This window comes from Cannabis sativa, chromosome 6 (genome assembly GCF_029168945.1).
Source record: "Cannabis sativa cultivar Pink pepper isolate KNU-18-1 chromosome 6, ASM2916894v1, whole genome shotgun sequence".
Taxonomy (NCBI): Eukaryota; Viridiplantae; Streptophyta; class Magnoliopsida; order Rosales; family Cannabaceae; genus Cannabis; species Cannabis sativa.
Window position 1 is genome coordinate 13,273,100 of NC_083606.1, and position 21,554 is coordinate 13,294,653.

A 21,554-nucleotide genomic window follows, 5' to 3' on the forward strand; every position below is an offset into this window, starting at 1 on the left:
GTTTGTACGATAGTGGCATTTTCGCAAATATCTTCAATATTGTCCGGATTGGGACAGAACTTTGTATTCGCTATTTATTTGAGTCTACAAATACAATGGTGCAATCAGATTTAAGAAACTCGGTGATTTGGTATATGGTGATGACCATATGTCTACAGAGAAAAAATCATATATGTTTCTGATTGAAGGCTAAAAGCTTAGAATGCTTTTTAAGGGGGGGAGAACCTGGTGTCAGCTCTCCACCACCCACTGGCACCTTGGTGCTAAGTGAGCTACTACTAGTCAGTGGGACTAGTAGGGCGGGCATATGAGGACCACGAGGGGACTCATATGTCTCCATGAGTTGGAATACTCATGGACGTTATCGGGCCGACCCGGTAGTGCGTCTAAGAATGCTGCCAGAAGTTAGCGGGTACGTTTTCCATTAGCTTGTCGGTATGCCACTTGCACGGGACGTGGCCTAAACCTCCAAGAGACGTTGTGGTGCGCCTTGGCCACGAGTCTCAACACGAGATGACACGGGTAGTCATTCGTGGGCTGGTTTGCATACGCGCATGGGATAAATGCACTATGCTAGAAAGTGACAGAGGTCTAACGTATGCTACTAGTTTGGTGGCTTGTCTCGAGGGTCTGCCAACATGCGTGGAGGCATGGTGCCTTGAGGATTGGACCATGGATGTATGGGGGTCCTTGGTCGATGAGGGAGATCGTTCAGACAGTATCGAATGGGGCATGAGTAGAAGCGTTGGCACGTCAGCTTAGTGTGGGGATATTGCCACACTTGCCACACTTGCTACCTTGGTCACGAGTGACTAGGTGAGCGTCGGTGTTAGGATTTGTCTTATCATAGTGGGAACTTATGGTCAGTGTGAGTATCTTAGCTAGAGAGCCTCGATGTATGAATGCACTCATGGATGCTTGCGAGCATGACTCGGCGGGAGTTGTTCGAGAGACGGAAGTGTGCATGAGGCACACAGTCGCGCAAAAAATGAGCATATTGTTACTCAGATTTTGAAGGCTGACCTTGGCTTAGAAAAGCCAAGGTGCCGCACAGGTGTTCCGCTACCTGAAAAGGTGGGCCCGTGACACTAGGCACTACTGGTGACTTTTAGTATTTTTAGAAAGTTTCGCTAACCAATAATAAGACGACACGTCTAGAGGTGATAGATACCACTAGTGTCGAGTGCTTACTAAAAGTGAATGGGTAAATACTACTAATTATAGAAGTGAGGTTACAATTACAAATCCACTCATTGTTGTAAAGGTATGCCAGCAGGTGTTGTGTGGTTCGCACCTTAATATGGCAGTTAGCATTTCTCCAAAAGAGGAAGAAAAGGAAAAACATAAAGTAAGAAATGAGTGAAGAAACAGTCAACTGTTCTCTTGCTAAGATTCTCGAATCCGGAGATTGCCAACCATTTCTATATCCATTTCTCTTCCATGTATAAAGTACCATAACTAACTCAAGCTTTGCCATTGACTGAATTCAATTCAACCGGTAAAGCCGCCATGGCCAATGCACTGGAGCATGCTCCGGCGGAGAATCAACAGGAGTACGATCGTGACCGTGAATCTCTTTCCATTCCCTTACTCTCCTCCGGCCTTAGCCAGAGATCGATCCCCAATTCGAGTTCTCAGGTCGCCATAGTTGGTTCTCATGTCTGCCCTATCGAGAGCCTCGATTACGAGTATAAATTCCTCCTTACTCTTCTGCGCTTTTTTTTTTTTTCTTTCTAAAATTTGTGCTGGATTGAGATGATGAGAGGGATTGCTTATTTATGTTGTTTTGCTTTGGTTTTGTGAATCAGGATTTTCGAGAACGAGTTCTTCAAGCAAGATTGGAGGAGTCGTGGAAAAAGTCAAATATGTCAGTACATATTCATGAAGTGGCTCACTTGCTTCCTCATCGGATTAACTGTTAGCCTGATCGGATTTTGCAATAACCTCGCCGTTGAGAATCTCGCTGGCGTTAAGTTTGTCATTACCTCTAACATGATGTTACAGCATAGGTAAAAAGTAAAGCTAGTCTTGCTTTGTTTCCCTGGAAACTTAGGTGAGAAAAATAGAAAGAATCTCCATTACTGAACTTTGTTCTCTTGACTTTTGTAGGTATAGGATGGGGTTTTTTGTGTTTTTCGCTTCCAATTTGGTGCTTACTCTGTTTGCGTCTACACTGACGGCCTTAGTAGCACCGGCGGCTGCAGGTTCCGGTATACCGGAGGTGAAAGCTTATCTGAATGGGGTTGACGCCCCCGGAATATTCTCGTTACAGACTTTGGCTGTAAAGGTTAGTGTAACGGAGATCGCTTTCCTATACTTTTGGATTAACTTTAGTAGCTCATAGATAAAAGTTAAAACCGATAAGCTTCCTTTGTTGTGGTTAAATGGGTTGAAATGAGTTGAAATTGTGCTAAGATTTACTAAGTTTTGTGTATAAATTTTTAGAGAGAGAGAGAGAAGGGGAGAAGTCGCCGGCGGTTGAATCCATATGTTTTTTTTTTTTTTTTGCTTCGAAGGTTGATTCCATATGTTGAAATGTTGAATTTCCAACCTGATTTTCTTTGACCGGTTTGGACTAGCGGTTGAGTGTCTGTGTCACTGACTTCTCTCTCTAAAATGGCTGGTGGGTACCCACCTTGTCATAGTTGAAACCTTCCGTTCTCGTGAAACCCTGCTTTTGTTACCTGCGCCTGATCCAGAAACACGCTTTCAATAATTTTGTAAGGAAGCTGGTACCATTGGGCAGAAACCATTGCTCGAAAGTACAAGCTATGTCTCTTCAGAAATCTTAGTGTGAAGTTTTTAGGACAACTTAGTTGTTTTCTTCAGTAATTTCTTAATGAAAAGTTATATTTGTACTCATTGTTTGAAACGCGTAATTTCTTAATGAAAAGTTATAGTTGTACTTCTTGTTCAAAACGTAATTTCTTAATGAAAACTTATAGCTGTAATTAATAGTTATAACTTTAATGAAAAGTTATATTTGTGTTCACTGTTAAAAAAAACAATTATAGCTGTATATATTAATATTGATAAAATTTTATTTGCTAATTTGGAATTTTTATGCTGTCATTTTGGCAACTTTTTTTTTTCTAATATTTACTTAAAATGCATGAGCTAATGTGACTTAGAGCAGGTGTTTGCATAGATTCAAAATTCTTGTGTAGTCCTGAGTCTATTACTTTTAACTCTTCGGGTTCTGTTTTCTTGATGTCTAGATTGTTGGCAGCATAACAGCAGTGTCATCTTCTCTTCTTGTTGGGAAGGCAGGGCCAATGGTTCATACTGGTGCATGTATTGCTTCAATACTAGGTCAGGGCGGGTCCAAAAAATATAATTTGACATGGAAATGGCTTCGATTTTTCAAGAATGATAGGGACAGACGGGATCTTGTAACATGTGGTGCGGCTGCTGGTATTGCTGCCTCTTTCCGAGCACCTGTTGGTGGTGTGCTGTTTGCTTTTGAAGAGATGGCATCTTGGTATAACAGCCTGAATAGCTGAGCTCGTTTGTCTTTTAACCTTACTGTACCTCTATGCCTCTACTTCAAAACTTTGTATGGCCATTATTACTTTTCTTGCACGTAACTATTACTATAATATTGCATTTTTATGTAGGTGGAGAAGTGCTCTTCTGTGGAGAGCTTTCTTCGCGACAGCTGTAGTTGCAATTGTGCTCCGGGCTCTCATTGATGTTTGCTTCAGCGGGAAATGTGGGCTGTTTGGTACTGGGGGACTGATAATGTTTGATGTTTACTCAGCAAACATTTCATATCACCTTGTCGATGTGCCTCCTGTTCTTGCCCTTGGTATTGTTGGTGGCATATTGGGAAGCTTTTATAACTTTCTATTGGACAAAGTTCTTAGATTGTACAACATAATCAACGAGTAAGCCTTTTTTTTGTTCTTTTAGCTAGGAGATGTTATGATTTCACAACTTTCTGTATTGAAGTCTAAGCTCAATCTTTCATGTTTCCCCTTTCCAGGAAAGGCACTGTTTTCAGAATTCTTCTTGCTTGTGCAATTTCCGTGTTCACATCTTTCCTTCTTTTTGGCTTACCATTCTTTGCATCCTGCCAACCTTGCCCATCTGATGCAACTGAGGCCTGTCCTACAATAGGCCGGTCTGGTAACTACAAGAAGTTTCAATGTCCTCCTGGTCACTATAATGATCTGGCTAGTCTCATATTTAATACAAATGATGATGCCATCAAGAACCTTTTCAGCAAAGGCACTGATTTTGAGTTTCAATATTCATCAGTTCTCATATTTTTTGTCACCTGCTTTTTCCTTAGCATCTTTAGCTATGGGATTTGTGCTCCCTCTGGTCTTTTTGTACCTGAAATTGTGACAGGTGCATCTTTTGGACGTTTCGCTGGTATGCTACTTGGTCCACACTCGAATCTGAACCAAGGCCTTTATGCTGTGTTAGGTGCCGCTTCATTCCTCGGTGGATCAATGAGGATGACTGTTTCCCTGTGTGTGATCATTCTGGAATTGACGAATAATTTATTACTGTTACCATTAATAATGCTGGTTCTTCTTGTTTCCAAGACTGTGGCTGATGTTTTCAATGGAAACATATACGATCTTATCATGAAATCAAAGGGATTACCTTATCTGGAGACTCATGTTGAACCATATATGAGGCAGCTAACAGTAAGCGACGTCGTAACTGGTCCGCTCCAGGTTTTTCGTGGGATTGAGAAGGTTGGTAATATAGTACACATTCTCAAAAGCACAAAGCACAATGGATTTCCTGTAATCGACGAGCCTCCGGTGTCCCAAGCCCCTGTCTTGTTTGGCATAATCCTTCGTGCTCATCTTATTACATTGTTGAAGAAGAAATCTTTCATGACCACCCCAGTGCTAACTGGCAGTAATGCATTCAAGGAGTTCTCGTCAGGGGATTTTGCAAAGAGAGGCTCAGGCAATGACGAAAACTTAGACGATATAGAATTTACCGAGGAAGAGTTGGAAATGTTCATAGATTTGCATCCATTTACCAATGCTTCGCCTTTTACGGTGGTGGAGACGATGTCTCTAGCAAAGGCTCTCATACTATTCCGAGAAGTAGGCTTGAGGCACTTGCTGGTGATACCAAAGATCTCTTGCGTAAGTGACTATTTCAATTTCACTCTCTAACTTAACAGCTCTATGGGTTATGTGTTTAACATGGTGTTTGCTGTTTTTATTTGCAGAGATCTCCTGTTGTGGGAATACTAACAAGACATGATTTCATGCCCGAACATATATTGGGATTGTATCCTTCACTTGTAAGGGGCAGGTGGAGAAGATTAAGGATCCGTTTTCCCCGTCTAGCAAAAATCTTTTAGGCTCTTCTAAAGCCTGTACATATAGGTATCATATTGAAGAAGAGTAGGATCGCAACAAAGCAAAGCCAAGCCATTCTTGCATTGCATTATTCCCTAGCTATTTTTATATAATTTGGTCGATTTTGACACGTGGTTTTGGCGAATGAAGAGTTAAGTTACTCTTTAGGTGCCCATCTAGATAGTTTCTGCAAGCCTTGAGCATATTCCACTCAATCACCGAGGAACTTTCGGTGTTAACTCTTGTTTTCGCATGAAGGTTATGCCGTTATGAATGTTTGGGTTATGAACACATTTTTATCTTCAACAATAAAAGTTTGAACCATTTGTTCGGTTCTTGTGGTTTTTATTTTTTATTTTTCCATTAAAAGTCCTGTAAAAATGACTATCTGTCGGGGTCATTGACTCTGTAGTTTTATTTTAGATATAATGAATTTTGAATACCAACAATATGTAAATCTGGTTTCTTTAGCCCTCTTGGAAATATGGTTATCAATTCCCAAATTATGAAATTTTTGATATTGGAACTCAATAAATATCTCCAATTCCCAAATTATGAAATTTTTGATATTGGAACTCAATATGGATTGTTAAAACCACATACAGAAATCTTGTCTGTTTTTACTTTTATGCACGGTTTGTTTTTTTGGTTTCTTCTGGAGTTACAGAGTTGTATTCTGTAACTACAGAAAAACTATTTTCAGTACCAGTTTCATTATTCTGCATTTAATTAATCACTTAATTAAATAATTAAACTGGAAATATTAAAATACGAAATTTCATTCTCTAATTTGTTCAGACTACGAAGGTTGTGCTTGAGTATTGATTGTTGGCATTCTCTGCAATATAGTAGGTGGAGTTGGACCACACTAGATCCTTATTTACTCAATTCTTCCTTCTTGATTAAAGTACTTCTAGAATAATTGCTATGCAATTGCAACATTAACTGATTCCGACGCAAAATTATAACTTTCATTTATTTTATATGTCCTTATTACTTTGTTTATAATTTCCTTTCATTTGAATACTGCCGGTTGATTTTTCATCTCTCTTTTAGAGTTATGAGACATTATTATAGGTTGCATTTGATGAGTTATTAGTTGAGGGTCTGACCCACTCGGTTGGGCAGGCTCATAATGAATTGAAGTTCTATTCATTTTAGCTTACATGTCAGCCCTTTCAGCCATAAATTTTTGCATAGTGCGATGAACATCCTCTTGATGCTACCAATTTTCTTCTCGATCATGCTGACATTTTTCTTTGGCTGCACGTTGCTCCTGCTGGAATCTTTCCACTGTGAGACGTTACATCTCTTTGTTGTGCTTGTCCCTTGCAGTAATTCTCTGACTCATCTCTCTTATTTCTAACGCCAGTGCAGCAGTCAAATCCATGACTGGATTCAATGTATCCCCTTCACTCGAATTTGTTGCTTTCTCTGATACCTTTTTCGATCCCATCTTAGTTCGTATTCTTAGCTTCAACTTTTCGTTCAAGAGATTCCCACAAACGGTGCCAGCTGTTGATGCCAAAAATTAGCTCAACAATAAATTGTTATTAAGACTTTGAATTCTTTACACCATGTTTGATCTAGTCAAATTAAATTCCCAATTGATTTATACAATTCTCCTTTCAGTTCTCCTAATCAGGTTTAGGTCACTTGCTTCTTGAGCTCAAGTGTGAATTTAAGAGTGTATTCCGACAGAGTTTCAACTAGTCTGGTGTGATCAAGAATTTGTCTACTTTTTGAATGAGGGAATTTTCTATTCATAGGCGGGAAGAAATGCTTGCTTCCTTCTCTTTTTCCGTTCTGATTTGTCCACATGCATTAAATATCGTCTGCTACTCATCGCACTTTCTCTTTTTGCTTTTGGAGCTCTTCAAGCGCGTCATTCTCTTCCTCTCCAAGCTCTGCTTCTCATCTCTCTCTATTTAGAGCTCTACTCTTCCGCCTTTGAGCTTTCTGCTTTGCTTCCTTTCTTTAATGAAAAAGAGTATTTCTTTCTATGACCTACCATATTACAGTTTCGGTTCTCTTTCCTCATTTTAACCTCCTGAAATTACTTATTTACCCTCAAAATTATTTTTATCTCTTACATGTTTTATTATTGTTTCCATATTTTTTTTTTTTTGTTGTTTTCATATTATTTTCATAGGACACAATAAAATTGTAATAAAAAACTGTAAAATTAAAAATATATATAAAAATGTTAATAAAAAATATTTGACCTCAAAATTATTAAAATTGTGACAAAAATAGTATTTTGTGTACATTTCTTACTTTCCCGTGCTAGTAATAAGTTTGGAATTTTACCAAGGATCAAATTGTTTACATAACTTCTTAGATGTTTCATGAAATTACAATGTGTAATCTGATAACAATTTAATTCGGTAAAAGATAGATTTAGATTTTTCTATTATAATTACTCATTTTTTGTTTATAAAATGAAACATAGTATCATAATATACAAGAATGAAGGATGAAACTAGAAAAAGATCAAAACCAAAATGTAAAACTTTGTTCAAAGCCAAACTCTTTCTTTACATGGTAAAGGTTTACGAAACATTTTAATTTCAGGGGAGAGGAGAAAGGGGTAAGGTGATAAAAGTGGAATCAATCCATAAATATTAACTAAACTCTTCTTACAGATCTTACATAGTCAGCTCTTATTGCCCATAATTGCTCCCCAACTAATTTCATGTCAGGCCGATCAGTTCGAATAGGCGCCGCACACTGAATGGCCAAACCAAAAATTTTATTGAGGATATCTACATGTACAAGCTCCTCCATTAAAGGATCAACCAATTCCGCTTCACGCCTTTCGTTGTATCTATGGAAGGCCTGGACATGTAGAAAAGAATAACAGATGAAATTAGACAGATCCCTTCAAAGTAAACTACAAAAAGGAATAAGACAATAAATAAATTAAATAGAAAGGGTTTAGTTCCCAAGTGGTTGTATAATTTGAAATGAACTGTCATAGTAGAAAATAGAAGATTTGGTTCAACTTATTGTGTACTTTTGGTTAAACAAGTTTAGTGGAAGCTGACTTTTGCACTATATGAAAATTAGTCAAGAAGATTGGGAGCAAAGCTGAATCTATAACTTTGGCTGACAGCTTTCATGAAACGTACTTAGATTTTGAGCCAGCTCTAACCAGCTTATCCTAGTCAAAGTTGCATCCAGAGTGGGAATAATTAGATGGATAACTAATATGAATGCCTAACACAAAAAATTTAAACTTCTTAGTAGTTGTAGTAGTATTTAGTTAATCTTAAACTTGTTTATAAGCTCTATTGGTTCTAGAACTGCCACCTGATCAAAATCTTGCAAACTTTGACAGAAGATAGACTTACCCATCTGAGTGTTATTCGCTCTTCTACAGGTTTCTTCAATTCCACTGGTCGACGACCTGTCATAATCTCTATAAGTAAAATTCCAAATGAGTATACATCACTCTTGGCAGTGAGTTGATAGGTCTTCATGTACTCGGGGTCTAGGTAACCAACTGTTCCTTTCACTTTGGTTGAAATGTGTGTTTCGTCTGACTCCATTGGACCAAGCTTTGCAAATCCAAAATCAGCAACCTTGGCTCTCATACTTTCTGTCAAAAGAATGTTGGATGATTTCACATCTCGGTGGATGATTTGCTTCTCTGTTTAGGGGGAGAGCATAAGATTAGCCAATAATAATTTCCACGGGCAAACCAACTTGTAACTGTAAGATGTAAAACATTAACATGATATACATAGTAAAATGAGTACTACTGCAATTGGAACAAAAGAATTCCCTATGAATGGGTTGTAAAACATAAGCTAATGCCGACATTGTTAGTTTCTCTGAAGCACAAAATCTACATTTATGGTCCAAACAATATTTCGATCAGCTGATATCATTCCAACAATGCCTTCAGGCTTAAGCTAGTATGGAGTTTTAGGGAAAGAATATTCATAAATGAAGTTTCACATTCATAAACAGAGGAAGTCAAGTGCATCCAGATAGTATCCTAGGAAGGATAACATAAAAATCAACAAGTAACAAGGTCAATAGCAAAAATTTTAGATTTCTAAAACTGTCTATCCCTTCTCCGCTCTCCAGGGAAAATAGAATAAGGGAAAGGGTTATGTTTCTTGTACTGTTAAGAAACAAGAAACAAGTCTAGGAAGTGGAGAACATTTTACCTGCATATAGATGAAGATAAGTTAAGCCATGAGCAACATCAATGGCAATTTCAAGTCGTTGATTGAAATCAAGTATTCTCCCTCGTTGACCTGCCAGTAGTAACAGCAAATAATTAGCGCAACTTGTATTATCTACACTAATTTATTAAAATTTTCTTATGCTTATATAAAAGTAAACTTACCATCCAAATGTTCTCTGAGAGTACCATTTGGCACATACTCTGTTATAATAAGGCGCTCATTTCCTTGGTCAACATAACCAAGTAACTTTACTAAATTTCGGTGATCAATTTTTGCCAGAAGCTGAACTTCACTGCTGAACTCAGTGCTGAGATTTTCATATTGTTCCTGCAACAATTTTACATGAAATAGTCAATTACACAAGAATCCATGGCTTTTATTGTTTCAATTTAAACCCCAATTAGCAGAATTTATCAACGAGAAATCAATGTGAAGCAAATCTGAAGTTATCCCGTTTAATAGAATCATCTCAAATTTTTAAAGTTGATTAAAAAAGCAATTTATTTCGAGTATTTGGACAATAATCATCACTTTCAGTCAATTAATAAAATCTCTGGTATCTTTGACATGAACTCCTATTAAATGCCCTTTGGATTGCAGAACAGGTTATGAATTTTTTTATAGAGATAAGAAATACTGCCCACAATTTATTAAATAACAAAATTGTCACAAAGCAAATAAGTCCTCTGATGCCATAATCTTATTTAAATTTTAGTTGGTGGCAATCCATAAGGATCACAATTCTTATGTTCTTTGATATGTTGCTTATTTTCATATAATATTTCACAATCACCAACCAAAAACCTGTTATAATTCTTCCCTCACATAAATTCTAATAGGTTTGAATTCTAACTTGCAAGTTTTAGCATTCTTTGAAATATCGTCACTCTAATTTTATTAGGAGGAAATTTGTATACCCCCTTTCCCCCTCTAAGTATATTTTTGGTTTTTCATCTTTGTTCGAGTTAGGTACACACCTCATTGCTCATTAGCATGATAAAACTTATTTGAATTCCTTTGCAAAGTCTACTCTAATAAGCGCACCTATAAAACATGAGGAGACTATTTTATTAAGTATGTTGGTGATCATATGACTATCCTTACCTTCTTTCCTCGCTTAATAGCAACTATATGACCATTATCTAGGTGGGCTTTGTAGACCGTTCCAAACCCTCCTTCGCCTATTTGAAGAGATGGTGAGAAATTACGGGTTGCTCTGGCCACCTGACTCATGTTGAGATGTAATGATCCAAGCCTACTGACTTGTGGAGAAAATCTAGGACTAGGAGGAACACGATATGGACTGGCCGGGATTTTTTCACCAGAAGAACTTACTTCAAAAGAGGAAACGGAATCCACTGCAGGAACATAATCAATTTTTAAACAATTTAAGAAAGTGATCATACTATGAAACCGAGGCAGCAAAAGTTCAACAGAAGTGTTGATCTCATTACGAAGTGTACATTAAAAAATACAGCTACTTATATAGGACAAAAGTAACACAAAGTTATTAACTTTTCAAACAACATAATGGCGAGATACAATATATAAGACAGACTCACTTGTATAATGATGATCGTTGGTAAGTGCATTCGAGGAATTTTCTTTTCTTTTCTTGTAAAAGCAAGGACATAGAAGAACACAACAGGCTAAAACAGATCCTGCTGCTACTAACCCAATTTTGCTTTTAGTTGACCCATGCTTGGAATCATTTTTTTGTTCTCCATCTAAGTTTTTCTGTTCATGGATAGTGGATTCGTGTTTTGAATCCTTTTGCAAGAGTTTCCTAGCTTTCTTAGAAATAAAATCATCTGCAGAAGCATATCAAAATGGGAAAATATTATTGAAAAATAAGTCCTTTCATAACTCATGATAATGAAATAATGCATCATACTAGACCATACCTGTTGAAACATCCAACTGACAGTGATCATTTCTAAGGTATCGCTCTAAGTTGCAGCCATTTCCATTGTAGGATAAGAGAGCCTCACAGAATAAATCTTTTTCCACTAAATTCCCATTTATATAAAATAATTCATCCCCATAAGAATTTGAGTAGGCAACAAGATCATTACAAACTTTAGACTCTACTACGAAACCAGAGGTAAAGATAGCTGATGACTGAACTAGCAACAAGAGGCTTAAAATAGCAAAATCCATTCTTAATCTCCACATTCGCTCACTCTGCAGATTGATAAACCAAATGATAATAACTACAGCATCAGCTCAGAACTCTCCCAGTCAACGCCAAGTACAACCCAGTCAGCCAAGTAGGATAAAGATTTTGAAGCCCATTAATCTTCGTGTTTAGGACTCTAAATACCAATTTTGTATAATCACCTTGAAGTTTTGATCAAAATCTACATACCCCACTTACGAAAAACGAAAACTTCGACAGATAATGAGACCTTTACTATGTTTCCTTCACAAATTTAACAACGAAATAACCCTTTTCTCAGATAAATAAGCTGATTTTTACTGCTAGTAGTTCAGGACATCAAACTTCACCTGTCTCAAAATTGAATCGAGTCCAATGTCTCCTACTCACTTCAAAGCTCCAATAAAGTTTTCAAGATCAACTGTATAAAAATTGAACAGTACCCAGGCGGATTTCTGTAGAAAATTTCAATTGTCTCCAAAATCCTCTTACATATGCAACTACAATTTCAAGCCGTGTGTAGAAAATCCAAGCACAATCTTCCAAACCCAATTTAGAAAACTAGCAAAATAATAATAACCCAGATGGAATAGTTGCTCAGTGATTCAAGTGTCAAAATTTTCCTTCAAAAATTTCACTACAAAATCCAAAAAGAAAACAAACCCACATCTCAAAAGAAGAGCTAAAAGATCATAACCCAATACTCAAAACATGTAGATGAAAATCTAGATATAATTGAATGAGCTCAACCTCAACCCAGAAAGACAAAAATGCAGCAACATAACCAAACCTGAGTAGAGGCGGCTGAGGTTGTTGACACGAAAACCAGTTCTGACTTTTTTCTTTTTATCTTTATCTTTAGCTTGTGAGAAAAGAACACACAACAAAAGCAAAGCAAAGCAAAGCAAAGATAGAAAGGAATAAATCGAAGACCGACCAACCCGAGGAGGAAGAAGAAGAAGAAGGGAAACTATGATGGTGGTGGTGGCCTTTGTTGTATCATGTGTGATGTAACCCATGGCCGTCTCACCGCATTATATATAATATTATTATTGGCCTCAAAGTTGGAACTTTGACCGTTGGCACTTATTCATGTCATTGCTAGGATACCTCCCCTACAAGGGCTTTTTGGTAATTCAATCATTTTTCAGCACCTTTTTAATCAACTTTTTTGGCTGTTCTGTCTGCCTTGTTTATAATTATACTACTAAATATGGTATTATTGAAACTTTGTTTACTACAAATAATTAGCTTACATGATAATTGAACTAAAATATAATGAGTAGTAATTATTAGGTAATATATAAAATGGTGTAAATTTTCTCAATAGAAAGAAACCTTAAAATGTAAATGTAAAATAAACTAAAAAATAATAAAACTAATTAAGTTAGAAACAGAAACATGAAATATGAGTTTGGATAATAAGTTTACAAAAATATAGCATACTAAATACTATAAAAAATCTTAAATGTGAAAAAATACCATAAAAGAGTAGCAAATCTATAAATATCATATTTTTATAACTTTTTTACAAAATTTCATATTTGATGTAATTTTCACTAATTAAAATTGTAACTCATTCAACCAAAAAAAAAAAAACAAAGAAAGAAAGAAAAACAAAAATGAAACAAAAAAACAAACAAATTTTTAAGGATATTTACATCATACTTGTCATAAAAACCATAAACCGAAGAAGTAAAAAAGAAATTATTATGTAATTACATTATTTTTAAACTAGAAAATAATACTCCCCATTTTTTATAACAATTGAAAATTTCACATATTTAAAGAATTTGCAAAAAAAAAAAAAAAAGTAATAATATAAGATGGAATCAAAGTAGTGAAAAATACTTATACATATTTTTATCATACTATAAAACATAATTGACTCAAATTATACATAGTAATTTAAAATCTCAAATACAACCTCACTCATATTGGGACAATTTTTTTTAAAAAAAAAAGTCTCATTACTAATTTAAGTCTATTAGAGATTAGAGATGATGCTTTATTGCCATTTTTTTTTTTTTTACAAATTTATTAAGATTTTATTCGACATGTTATTACAATTTATGAAAGGTACAGAAAGAAAAAAGATAAAATAAAAGAAATAGTGTATATATATATATAAAATGTTACCTTAATAAGTTTCTCTATACATTTTAGGTCTATTCTTTTACGTTTTCATTTATTATAAAATTTTGAATTTCCTAATGAAATTTGTGTGTTTTATCCATTAAACTTAATTATAATTGAATAAACATTAGCAATTTATGTATATATAAAGAAAATAAAATATTCTTTAACCTTAAGCTATACTCATTTATTATAAATTAACATTTTCAACTTTGTGTTATCTATAATCTATAACCTCAATAAAAATGAGAATAATTTTGGGCTTTCCACTAAGTAAATTACACAATTAACCTTTTTTTTTTTACAATGAACTTTCATTAAATATAATCAGAATTTAGTACATCATAGAGAAATGGAGGAAAAACATTCATCCAAACTAATTCACCATCCACCCTGAGTACACGAACTGCTAACTCATGTGCAGCCATATTGGCCGAGCGACGAACATGAATTAGAGATGCCTCAGGAAAATTGAATAGTAAACTAGCAAAATCATCTAAAATAGAGCCAAATGCATTACAGAAGGAAGATCTTCTAGCAAAAGCTGAAATCAAAACTAAGCAATCAAATTCAAACGAACTAATAGGTAACCCAATAGTAAGAGTCCAATCCAAAGCCACCATTAAAGCTACAGCTTCTGCTTCCATGGCTGCAAAAGTCCCTATCTCAAAGTCCATTGCATCCACTTGAATGACTTCAAAACTCCCTACAAAAACAATAAATCCAATAATGAGTCTTCATAAAAATAAATATTCACCATGAGAGTATTAATTAAAAAAAAAAAAATTAAAAGAAGAAAACTTATCTATTCAAGTGTCTCAAAATGTGATGAAGAACTCCTTCATAAACAATAACCAAACATAAACAAAACAAATAACATAATACACTTGACCAACAAAAAAAAAAAGACTTTTTCAAATAAATAAATAAATAAATAATAATAATAATAAAGTCATTAAATATGTTCAATAATAATAATAATAATAATAATAATAATAATAATAATAATAATAAATTACATGAAAAAAAATTCATTATTTTGATAACCACAAAATAAATAAATAAATAAATTTGCTAATAACAACCAAATATATGCAATTATTTAAGTGAATCTTAATCTTTCCCTTCTATTAACATTTTTTATTAATCCTTTCATTTTTTTTTTATAATCTTCTATACTAATTTTTCTTTGTAACTTAAATTATATTTTTAAAATACTTCTTTTTTAAAATTAAAAATTTACTTCAATCCTAGAAATAATTTATTTATTATTTTATTTAATAAAAAGACAATAAAAAAAAACGGGTAAATACTATTTTCGACCTCGTGTTTTGCAAAAATTAGTTATTGGACCCTCTATTTTGTTAAATGACAAAATAGACCCTATATTTTCCAAAATGGTAAAAATAGAACCCTAAGCTCAATTTTTAACAATTTTATTTTTTTTACATAACTAACTTTAAGACAATTTTTAATACGAATAGATACAGAAAATATAACCAGTTTTGTCGTAACATCAGTAGATTAGATTATTATTAAGATTTATTTTGATAAAAAAAATCAATTCAATGTCTTATTTGTACAATTTTAGAAAATACAGGGTCTATTTTATTATTTAATAAAACAGAGAGTAATTAATAACTTTTATAAAACATAGGGTTCAAAATGGTATTTACTCTAAAAAAATACACATTTGCTTATACAAGTGTCTTTTATTTATTATAAAAAAACCAGACTTATAAATTTTTAAAATTATTAAAATTTATGTATAAATCTACATTTAATTATATATATAAATAGAGCAATCTTTTTTGTCCTTATTAGAAAGAACCTTTTGTTTTCTTTATATAGAGAAATTTTAATTCAATTTTTTTCATATGATGTTGTAATTATATCATTCATTTTACTAATTTTCAAAAAAATTAAAATAATTTATGATGTGAAAAGTATAGTACAAAATCGTTAGTTACACTCGTATAAAAAAATTTAAAAACTAACATGTATGCAACTAATTGGTCAAACATTATTTTTAACACTGTAAAATTTGATATATTTTCAAACAGCAGTGGGATGGAATGTATGCTATAATTGTAAGATGAGAAATGCTAGCACCCTCCTATGTGTCAATATCGCTATTGGTCCAATTAAGTATCGTGTCCCATATAATTTAATATAATATAGCTTTTAGGAAATATCGCTAGCCAATCGTTACGCGACATGTCAAGAAGGTGCTAATCACTACTGATGCTTAATAGCAATGCTCTTGTAAGATATACATCGTCATCAAAATAAATGAATTATTATTTCTCCACATCTTCAAAGTTAAAAGTTCCTACCAATAGAGACGAAAGTTGGTGTCCTTACTGTAATCGATATAAAAGATAAAAATTTGAGCTTAACTTTTATCATGATTAGGGAAGCATGTGAGGAATATAGTAGAGAAGTGGAAAAACTAGCTCAGAAGATGCTGGAACTTATTGCTCTGAGTCTAGGCTTGGCAGCAAATAGTCTGAATGTGTACTTCAAAGACCATCAAACTACATTCACGAGACTCAATCACTACCCTCCTTGTCCCTCTCCTACCTTGGCACTTGGTGTGGGTCGCCATAAGGATGGTGGGGCCTTAACTGTTCTAGCTCAAGATGAGGTTGGATGATTGGAAGTTAGGAAGAAATCAGATGGAGAATGGATTCGGGTCAAACCCACCCCCGGTGCTTTTATCATCAATGTTGGGGACATTGTACAAGTACCATGCAAACGAATATCTATATATATATATATATATATATTACTAAGTACAATAATATTTATCTTTGTTCGATTATATGATGCATATATCCTAACTTGTAACAAATCATGGATGCCTATTATTAACATTTTTCTTTATTTTTGAATTCTGATACATTATACCTTAAAATCATAATATTAATTTACAAATCATGTAACATTTGGATTTCTTGGTTTAGGTTTGAAGTAATGACAAATACGAGAGTGTGGAACACAGGGTGATGGTAAACTCAGAGAAGGAAAGATTTTCAATTGCATTTTTTTAAACCCTGCACACTACACTGTTGTCAAGCCCTTGGATGAGCTAATTGATGAGAACAATGCCCCTAAATTTAAGTCGTACAATTGGGGCAAGTTTATGACGCATAGAAAAGACAATGCTTTCACCAAACAAAATGTTGAAAATATCCAAACTCATCATTTCCGCATGCAGGAGTAAAATATACCTATATGCTATAATTTATATTTATGTACTGTGTATATTTGTGTAATATATACAGAGGTGTTGTATATATATTGAAAATAAATTGTCTTCTGAACACGGTTCAACATGTATATGGGTGGGACAAGTTTAATGATCAGTTCTTACAAAGGTGTTGTCGAAACACTATTAGTATTGTTATAAAAGCCAAAATGGGCAGTTTGATCACAAACCAAAAAGAGATGCCTACTATTTGTTGTGATTAAATATATCAAAAAAAAAACTAAACAGAAAAAAAAATGTGAAAGAAGAAAACTAATAATAGTCATAAATTTTGGACTAATGAATAAGATTTTTACATCCGAATAATAATACTTATAGAATTTTACTCCTTAAGTTATTTATTTTTAACAAATTTCTCTCAAAACAATTAAAATTTATCCATTTCATAAAATAAAAAATAAGTACAACTACAAATTCATCCCTTCACTTACATTTCTAATATATATATATATGGGTGACTATTCAATGGTTACATTTTTATTGTAACCATATGGTTACGTTTTTCTTTAACCTGTAATAGCAGGTTACTAATAGGTAGACTTTCCTTTTTTAGATTTAATTAATTATAATTAACTATTTTCTTAAAATAATTAATTAAATAGACATTCCTTTTTTAAAATTATTTAATTATAATTAACTATTTTCTTAAAATAATTAATTAAATATTTAACAAGACCTCTTTTAGTAATTAATATTTATATTTAAATCCTTACTTGAATTATTTTAATAATTAAGCCATTTAATTATAATATTTACAAAAAAAATTATTTTTTTTACAAAAATTAAACTTCTTTTGACACAAATTAAAATTCTCTTCTTATAATAAATTTTCAAATAATTAATTATTTTTAAATGATATTTAATTATTTTGTTACAATTATATGAACTAAGTATGAGGCCTCAAGCTAATCAATCGATAACAAGTGCAGCCATTTTTTTTCTTCTAAAAAATCCTTCAACTTATTTTATTTTTTACTTTTTAAATATTTAAATAAATAAATTAAATAATTATGTGTAATAATTTAAAATTAAAATTACAAGTATAATAAAATTTAAATTATGAAATTATATGTGTATAATTTTAAATTATAAAAAACTTTGCTATAAAATTTTTAATAATTTAAGTATAAAAAAATAAATTGCTAAAAGATCCTTATATAGTAATAAATTACAAAAAATTAATTAATAATTATAATTAATTTAATTTTAATATATAATTAATCTTAATTAAAGTTTTATAAGGAAATAAATGATTAGGTTACTTTCAGGTTACAAGTTATTTTTTATTTATTTTTATTTAATTTCTAAATTAATCACAACCATTAAATAGTAATCCAATGGCTTAAAAAAAATGTAACCATGATGGTTACAATAGAAATGTAACCATTGAAACATCTTCCATATATATATATATATATATAAATATATATTTGAAAAAAGATAGCACTTACATTTCTAATACTTTTTAAATGGTTTTTTCTGATATAAGATGATTTAAGATTAATCTACTACAATTCGAGAGCCCGTAAGAGAATTATTGTTATAAACTAGAATAGTAATTAATTCATTCAATTTGGTTTGCATTTCTAATAAGAACAAAACACTAACATAACTAAATTCTCTATATAATTTGTAAGAGTGAATAAGTCGAATTAATATATTATTAGACGAAAATTTCATTCAAAAATTATTTCAAGCTCAGCATTTCCCTTATATGAATGTAGTAAGTTATTTCAAATGACAAGCATCGTTGCTAAGCATATATAACAAAACATGACTACTCAAAGAAACACAAAGAAAAAATCTTAAGAAAAAGTGAACTTCAAAGTAATGAAAAGTAAATTATCGCTGCTGCTAATTAAAATGCGACTATTGAAACAAGCATACCTCATTGATGACTACTCAATAGGCTCGTTAACTTAATTAAGTACTAAGTTATTTGAAGCTCTGCCGTGAGGATGAACTTGGTGAGACTTTGGTAAAACGTAACGTATATTTGGTAATGGACTGTTAGACTTTGTTATTTTTAATGGGCTGACTCATATATTGAGCCCATTTCCATAATACTACTTTTTTATTAATGTTATATTTTCTTTGGGTATTATATATAGAAAGCATATTATCTTGTATTTTGAGATTTATTTATTAAAAGATTTCTCATATCATCTATATGAAACTTATTTATTAAAAGATTTCTCCAATCAGTTGATATCATCTATATTTGGTATATACAAATTGTTTCCCAAACTAATTAAATTCCTAAAACTCTTCCTAATCAACAAACATATTATCCTAAAATTACAAAAAGTATATATTGAGAAAATCATATATTCTGCAACAATATTGTAACAAAACTTAAATCCGTATATCACTAATTATGGCAAAAATTAAATAAATAAAAGAAAAAAGAAATTTTAATTAATTAATATCATCTCTTCAAACTCTATATAAGACTCTTTAGTAGCTAACATATTTTCATAAAACTAAAACAAAAAGAGACAGAAATTAATTAATAAGAAGAATGGCCAAATTTCAAATTGTTTCTGTTCTTCTTCTTGTGGGGATTCTCATTTCTTCCTTTGGTTGGTCTCAATATATACATATTTTTTATATTGTTCCTTTTACATTATTGAAATTATATTTATCATTATTATTAGTACTCATACTATATATTTGTTTTTGTAGGCTTCAATGGTACTCTAGGACAAGATTATCCTATGCTCCTTGCATGTTGCAAGAGCACAAAGCGCCCAGATTTATGTCCTCATTCAGACTCAAATCCCACTAAATGCGACGCTGAGTGTAAAAAGGGGCCTTGTAGAGGAGGTATATGTAAAAATGAAGGTGGTCCTGTTTGTCACTGTTTTTGTTAATTCGATCTATTATATTCATAATATCAATTGAAATTTATTATTAATAATTATTATTAATAATAAATTTATTAATCACTTGTTTTAAAAATAAATAAATGAATAAAGGATATTACTTCCTATCTTATGAGGAGTTCAATAGCACACTATTTTTATTTGAAGTGAATTATTATTATTTATTATTATTATTTCATTTTTATATATTAAATTTTTTTTTTATTTTTTACGGAAATTCATATACCAATTAATGGAGCAATTTACACAAAAATCACATAAAAATCTATATTGCAATTCACATAAAAATCACTGTAGTAACCTAAATTGTAAATTTTTTAAAAAAATATTAAAAAATAATATATATATGGTAATTATTATTATGACACATAATAATGAAACAAATTATTTAATTAATCATAATTAATTAAATTGAGACCTATTTTTTTAAGAAAAGATAAAAAAAATAGGTGCATATTTTAAATGCACTTAATCATTATTATTAATTTGTTTTTGTTATATATAACATTACATATTATCCATCTCTTTTTCATTTTTATTTTTACAATTAGTCACATCAAGACTATTTTTATAAAAAAAAAAAAACAAATAGTGTTTTGGTGTATATTAATAAATCACTTGTTGCAATTAAGGAATTATAAAATTTATGATTAAATTGCTTAATTCATATATATATTTTTTAAAGTACTCCTACACAATATTTAAATTTATGTACTATGATTTATATTATACGTAAATCGTTCAAGTAATATTAATTAACTATGCAATATAACCGCGCATTGTGCGGTCTCATAATAATAATTAGGGAATTAATCCGCGCTTTGCGCAATATTGCCCAATATTTGTAAGAAAAAAACATATATATATATATATTGGACTCATTGAATGATGTGTATTATATAAATAAATAAATAAATATATAATAGCTTAAAATTATAAACATAATTTATTTTCAAAATATGTAGAATGGTAATGGTTTTGTTACAAATATTAAAAATAGTAGAATTACTGAAGAAATAGTATGTATTTTTATAATAAAGTAGTTTTTTATTTTATTTTATTTAAATTCCATTTAGAATTTTTCTTTTCTTTTCTTTAGCAAAAAGAAACAATTATAAAATAATTTAATCGTTAGATATGAACAATTAAATGAGAAATGTGTATCAAACAATTAGAAAACTGAAATGAGGAATTTGTATAAAAATATTATGTAGATGTGAAATTTGTACCTTAAATTTTAATTACAATATTTTTTTAAAGAAAATTTGAAAAATAAAAAATACAATTTGAATTATTTTATTACACAATATTTTAAATTAATGTCAAATTCTCAAAATTAAATAATCACCGAATCTTAACACATACTTTTACATTACAAAAATAAGGCAAACATAAATGTGTCTCATCTCTCCCGCTCTCAACTATCTAATGATTCATATAAAATACTTTTTTTATACATTACATTCATCCTTTCTGCAGTTTAAAAAATAACAAAATCATTAACAATTGATAATGTCAAATAGTTTTAACAATACTATAAAAAATTATATATGTATATAAAATAGTTGAAGT

The 21,554-nt window shown here is 31.6% G+C and overlaps 2 protein-coding genes and 1 pseudogene across 2 annotated transcripts; 2 read left to right on the plus strand and 1 right to left on the minus strand.

Moving 5' to 3' along the window:
• The first annotated feature begins 1,229 nt into the window (after nt 1-1,229).
• LOC115725107 (putative chloride channel-like protein CLC-g) lies at nt 1,230-5,836 on the plus strand. The gene is made up of 7 exons (XM_030654535.2): nt 1,230-1,688; nt 1,809-2,009; nt 2,110-2,287; nt 3,219-3,481; nt 3,618-3,887; nt 3,986-5,114; nt 5,201-5,836. Exons 1-7 carry the CDS (start codon nt 1,510-1,512, stop codon nt 5,333-5,335), a joined length of 2,355 nt encoding a protein of 784 aa, XP_030510395.1. The 5' UTR covers nt 1,230-1,509; the 3' UTR covers nt 5,336-5,836.
• A 1,988-nt stretch (nt 5,837-7,824) lies between these two features.
• LOC115725190 (calmodulin-binding receptor-like cytoplasmic kinase 3) lies at nt 7,825-12,754 on the minus strand. Its single transcript, XM_030654625.2, has 8 exons — nt 12,481-12,754; nt 11,437-12,327; nt 11,095-11,343; nt 10,637-10,890; nt 9,694-9,859; nt 9,512-9,601; nt 8,687-8,985; nt 7,825-8,171 (listed from the first exon to the last, which is right to left on the minus strand). Exons 2-8 carry the CDS (start codon nt 11,705-11,707, stop codon nt 7,962-7,964), a joined length of 1,539 nt encoding a protein of 512 aa, XP_030510485.1. The 5' UTR covers nt 11,708-12,327; nt 12,481-12,754; the 3' UTR covers nt 7,825-7,961.
• Nucleotides 12,755-16,167: 3,413 nt separating this feature from the next.
• Nucleotides 16,168-17,220, plus strand: LOC115724668 (jasmonate-induced oxygenase 2-like; annotated as a pseudogene).
• Nucleotides 17,221-21,554: the final 4,334 nt, after the last annotated feature.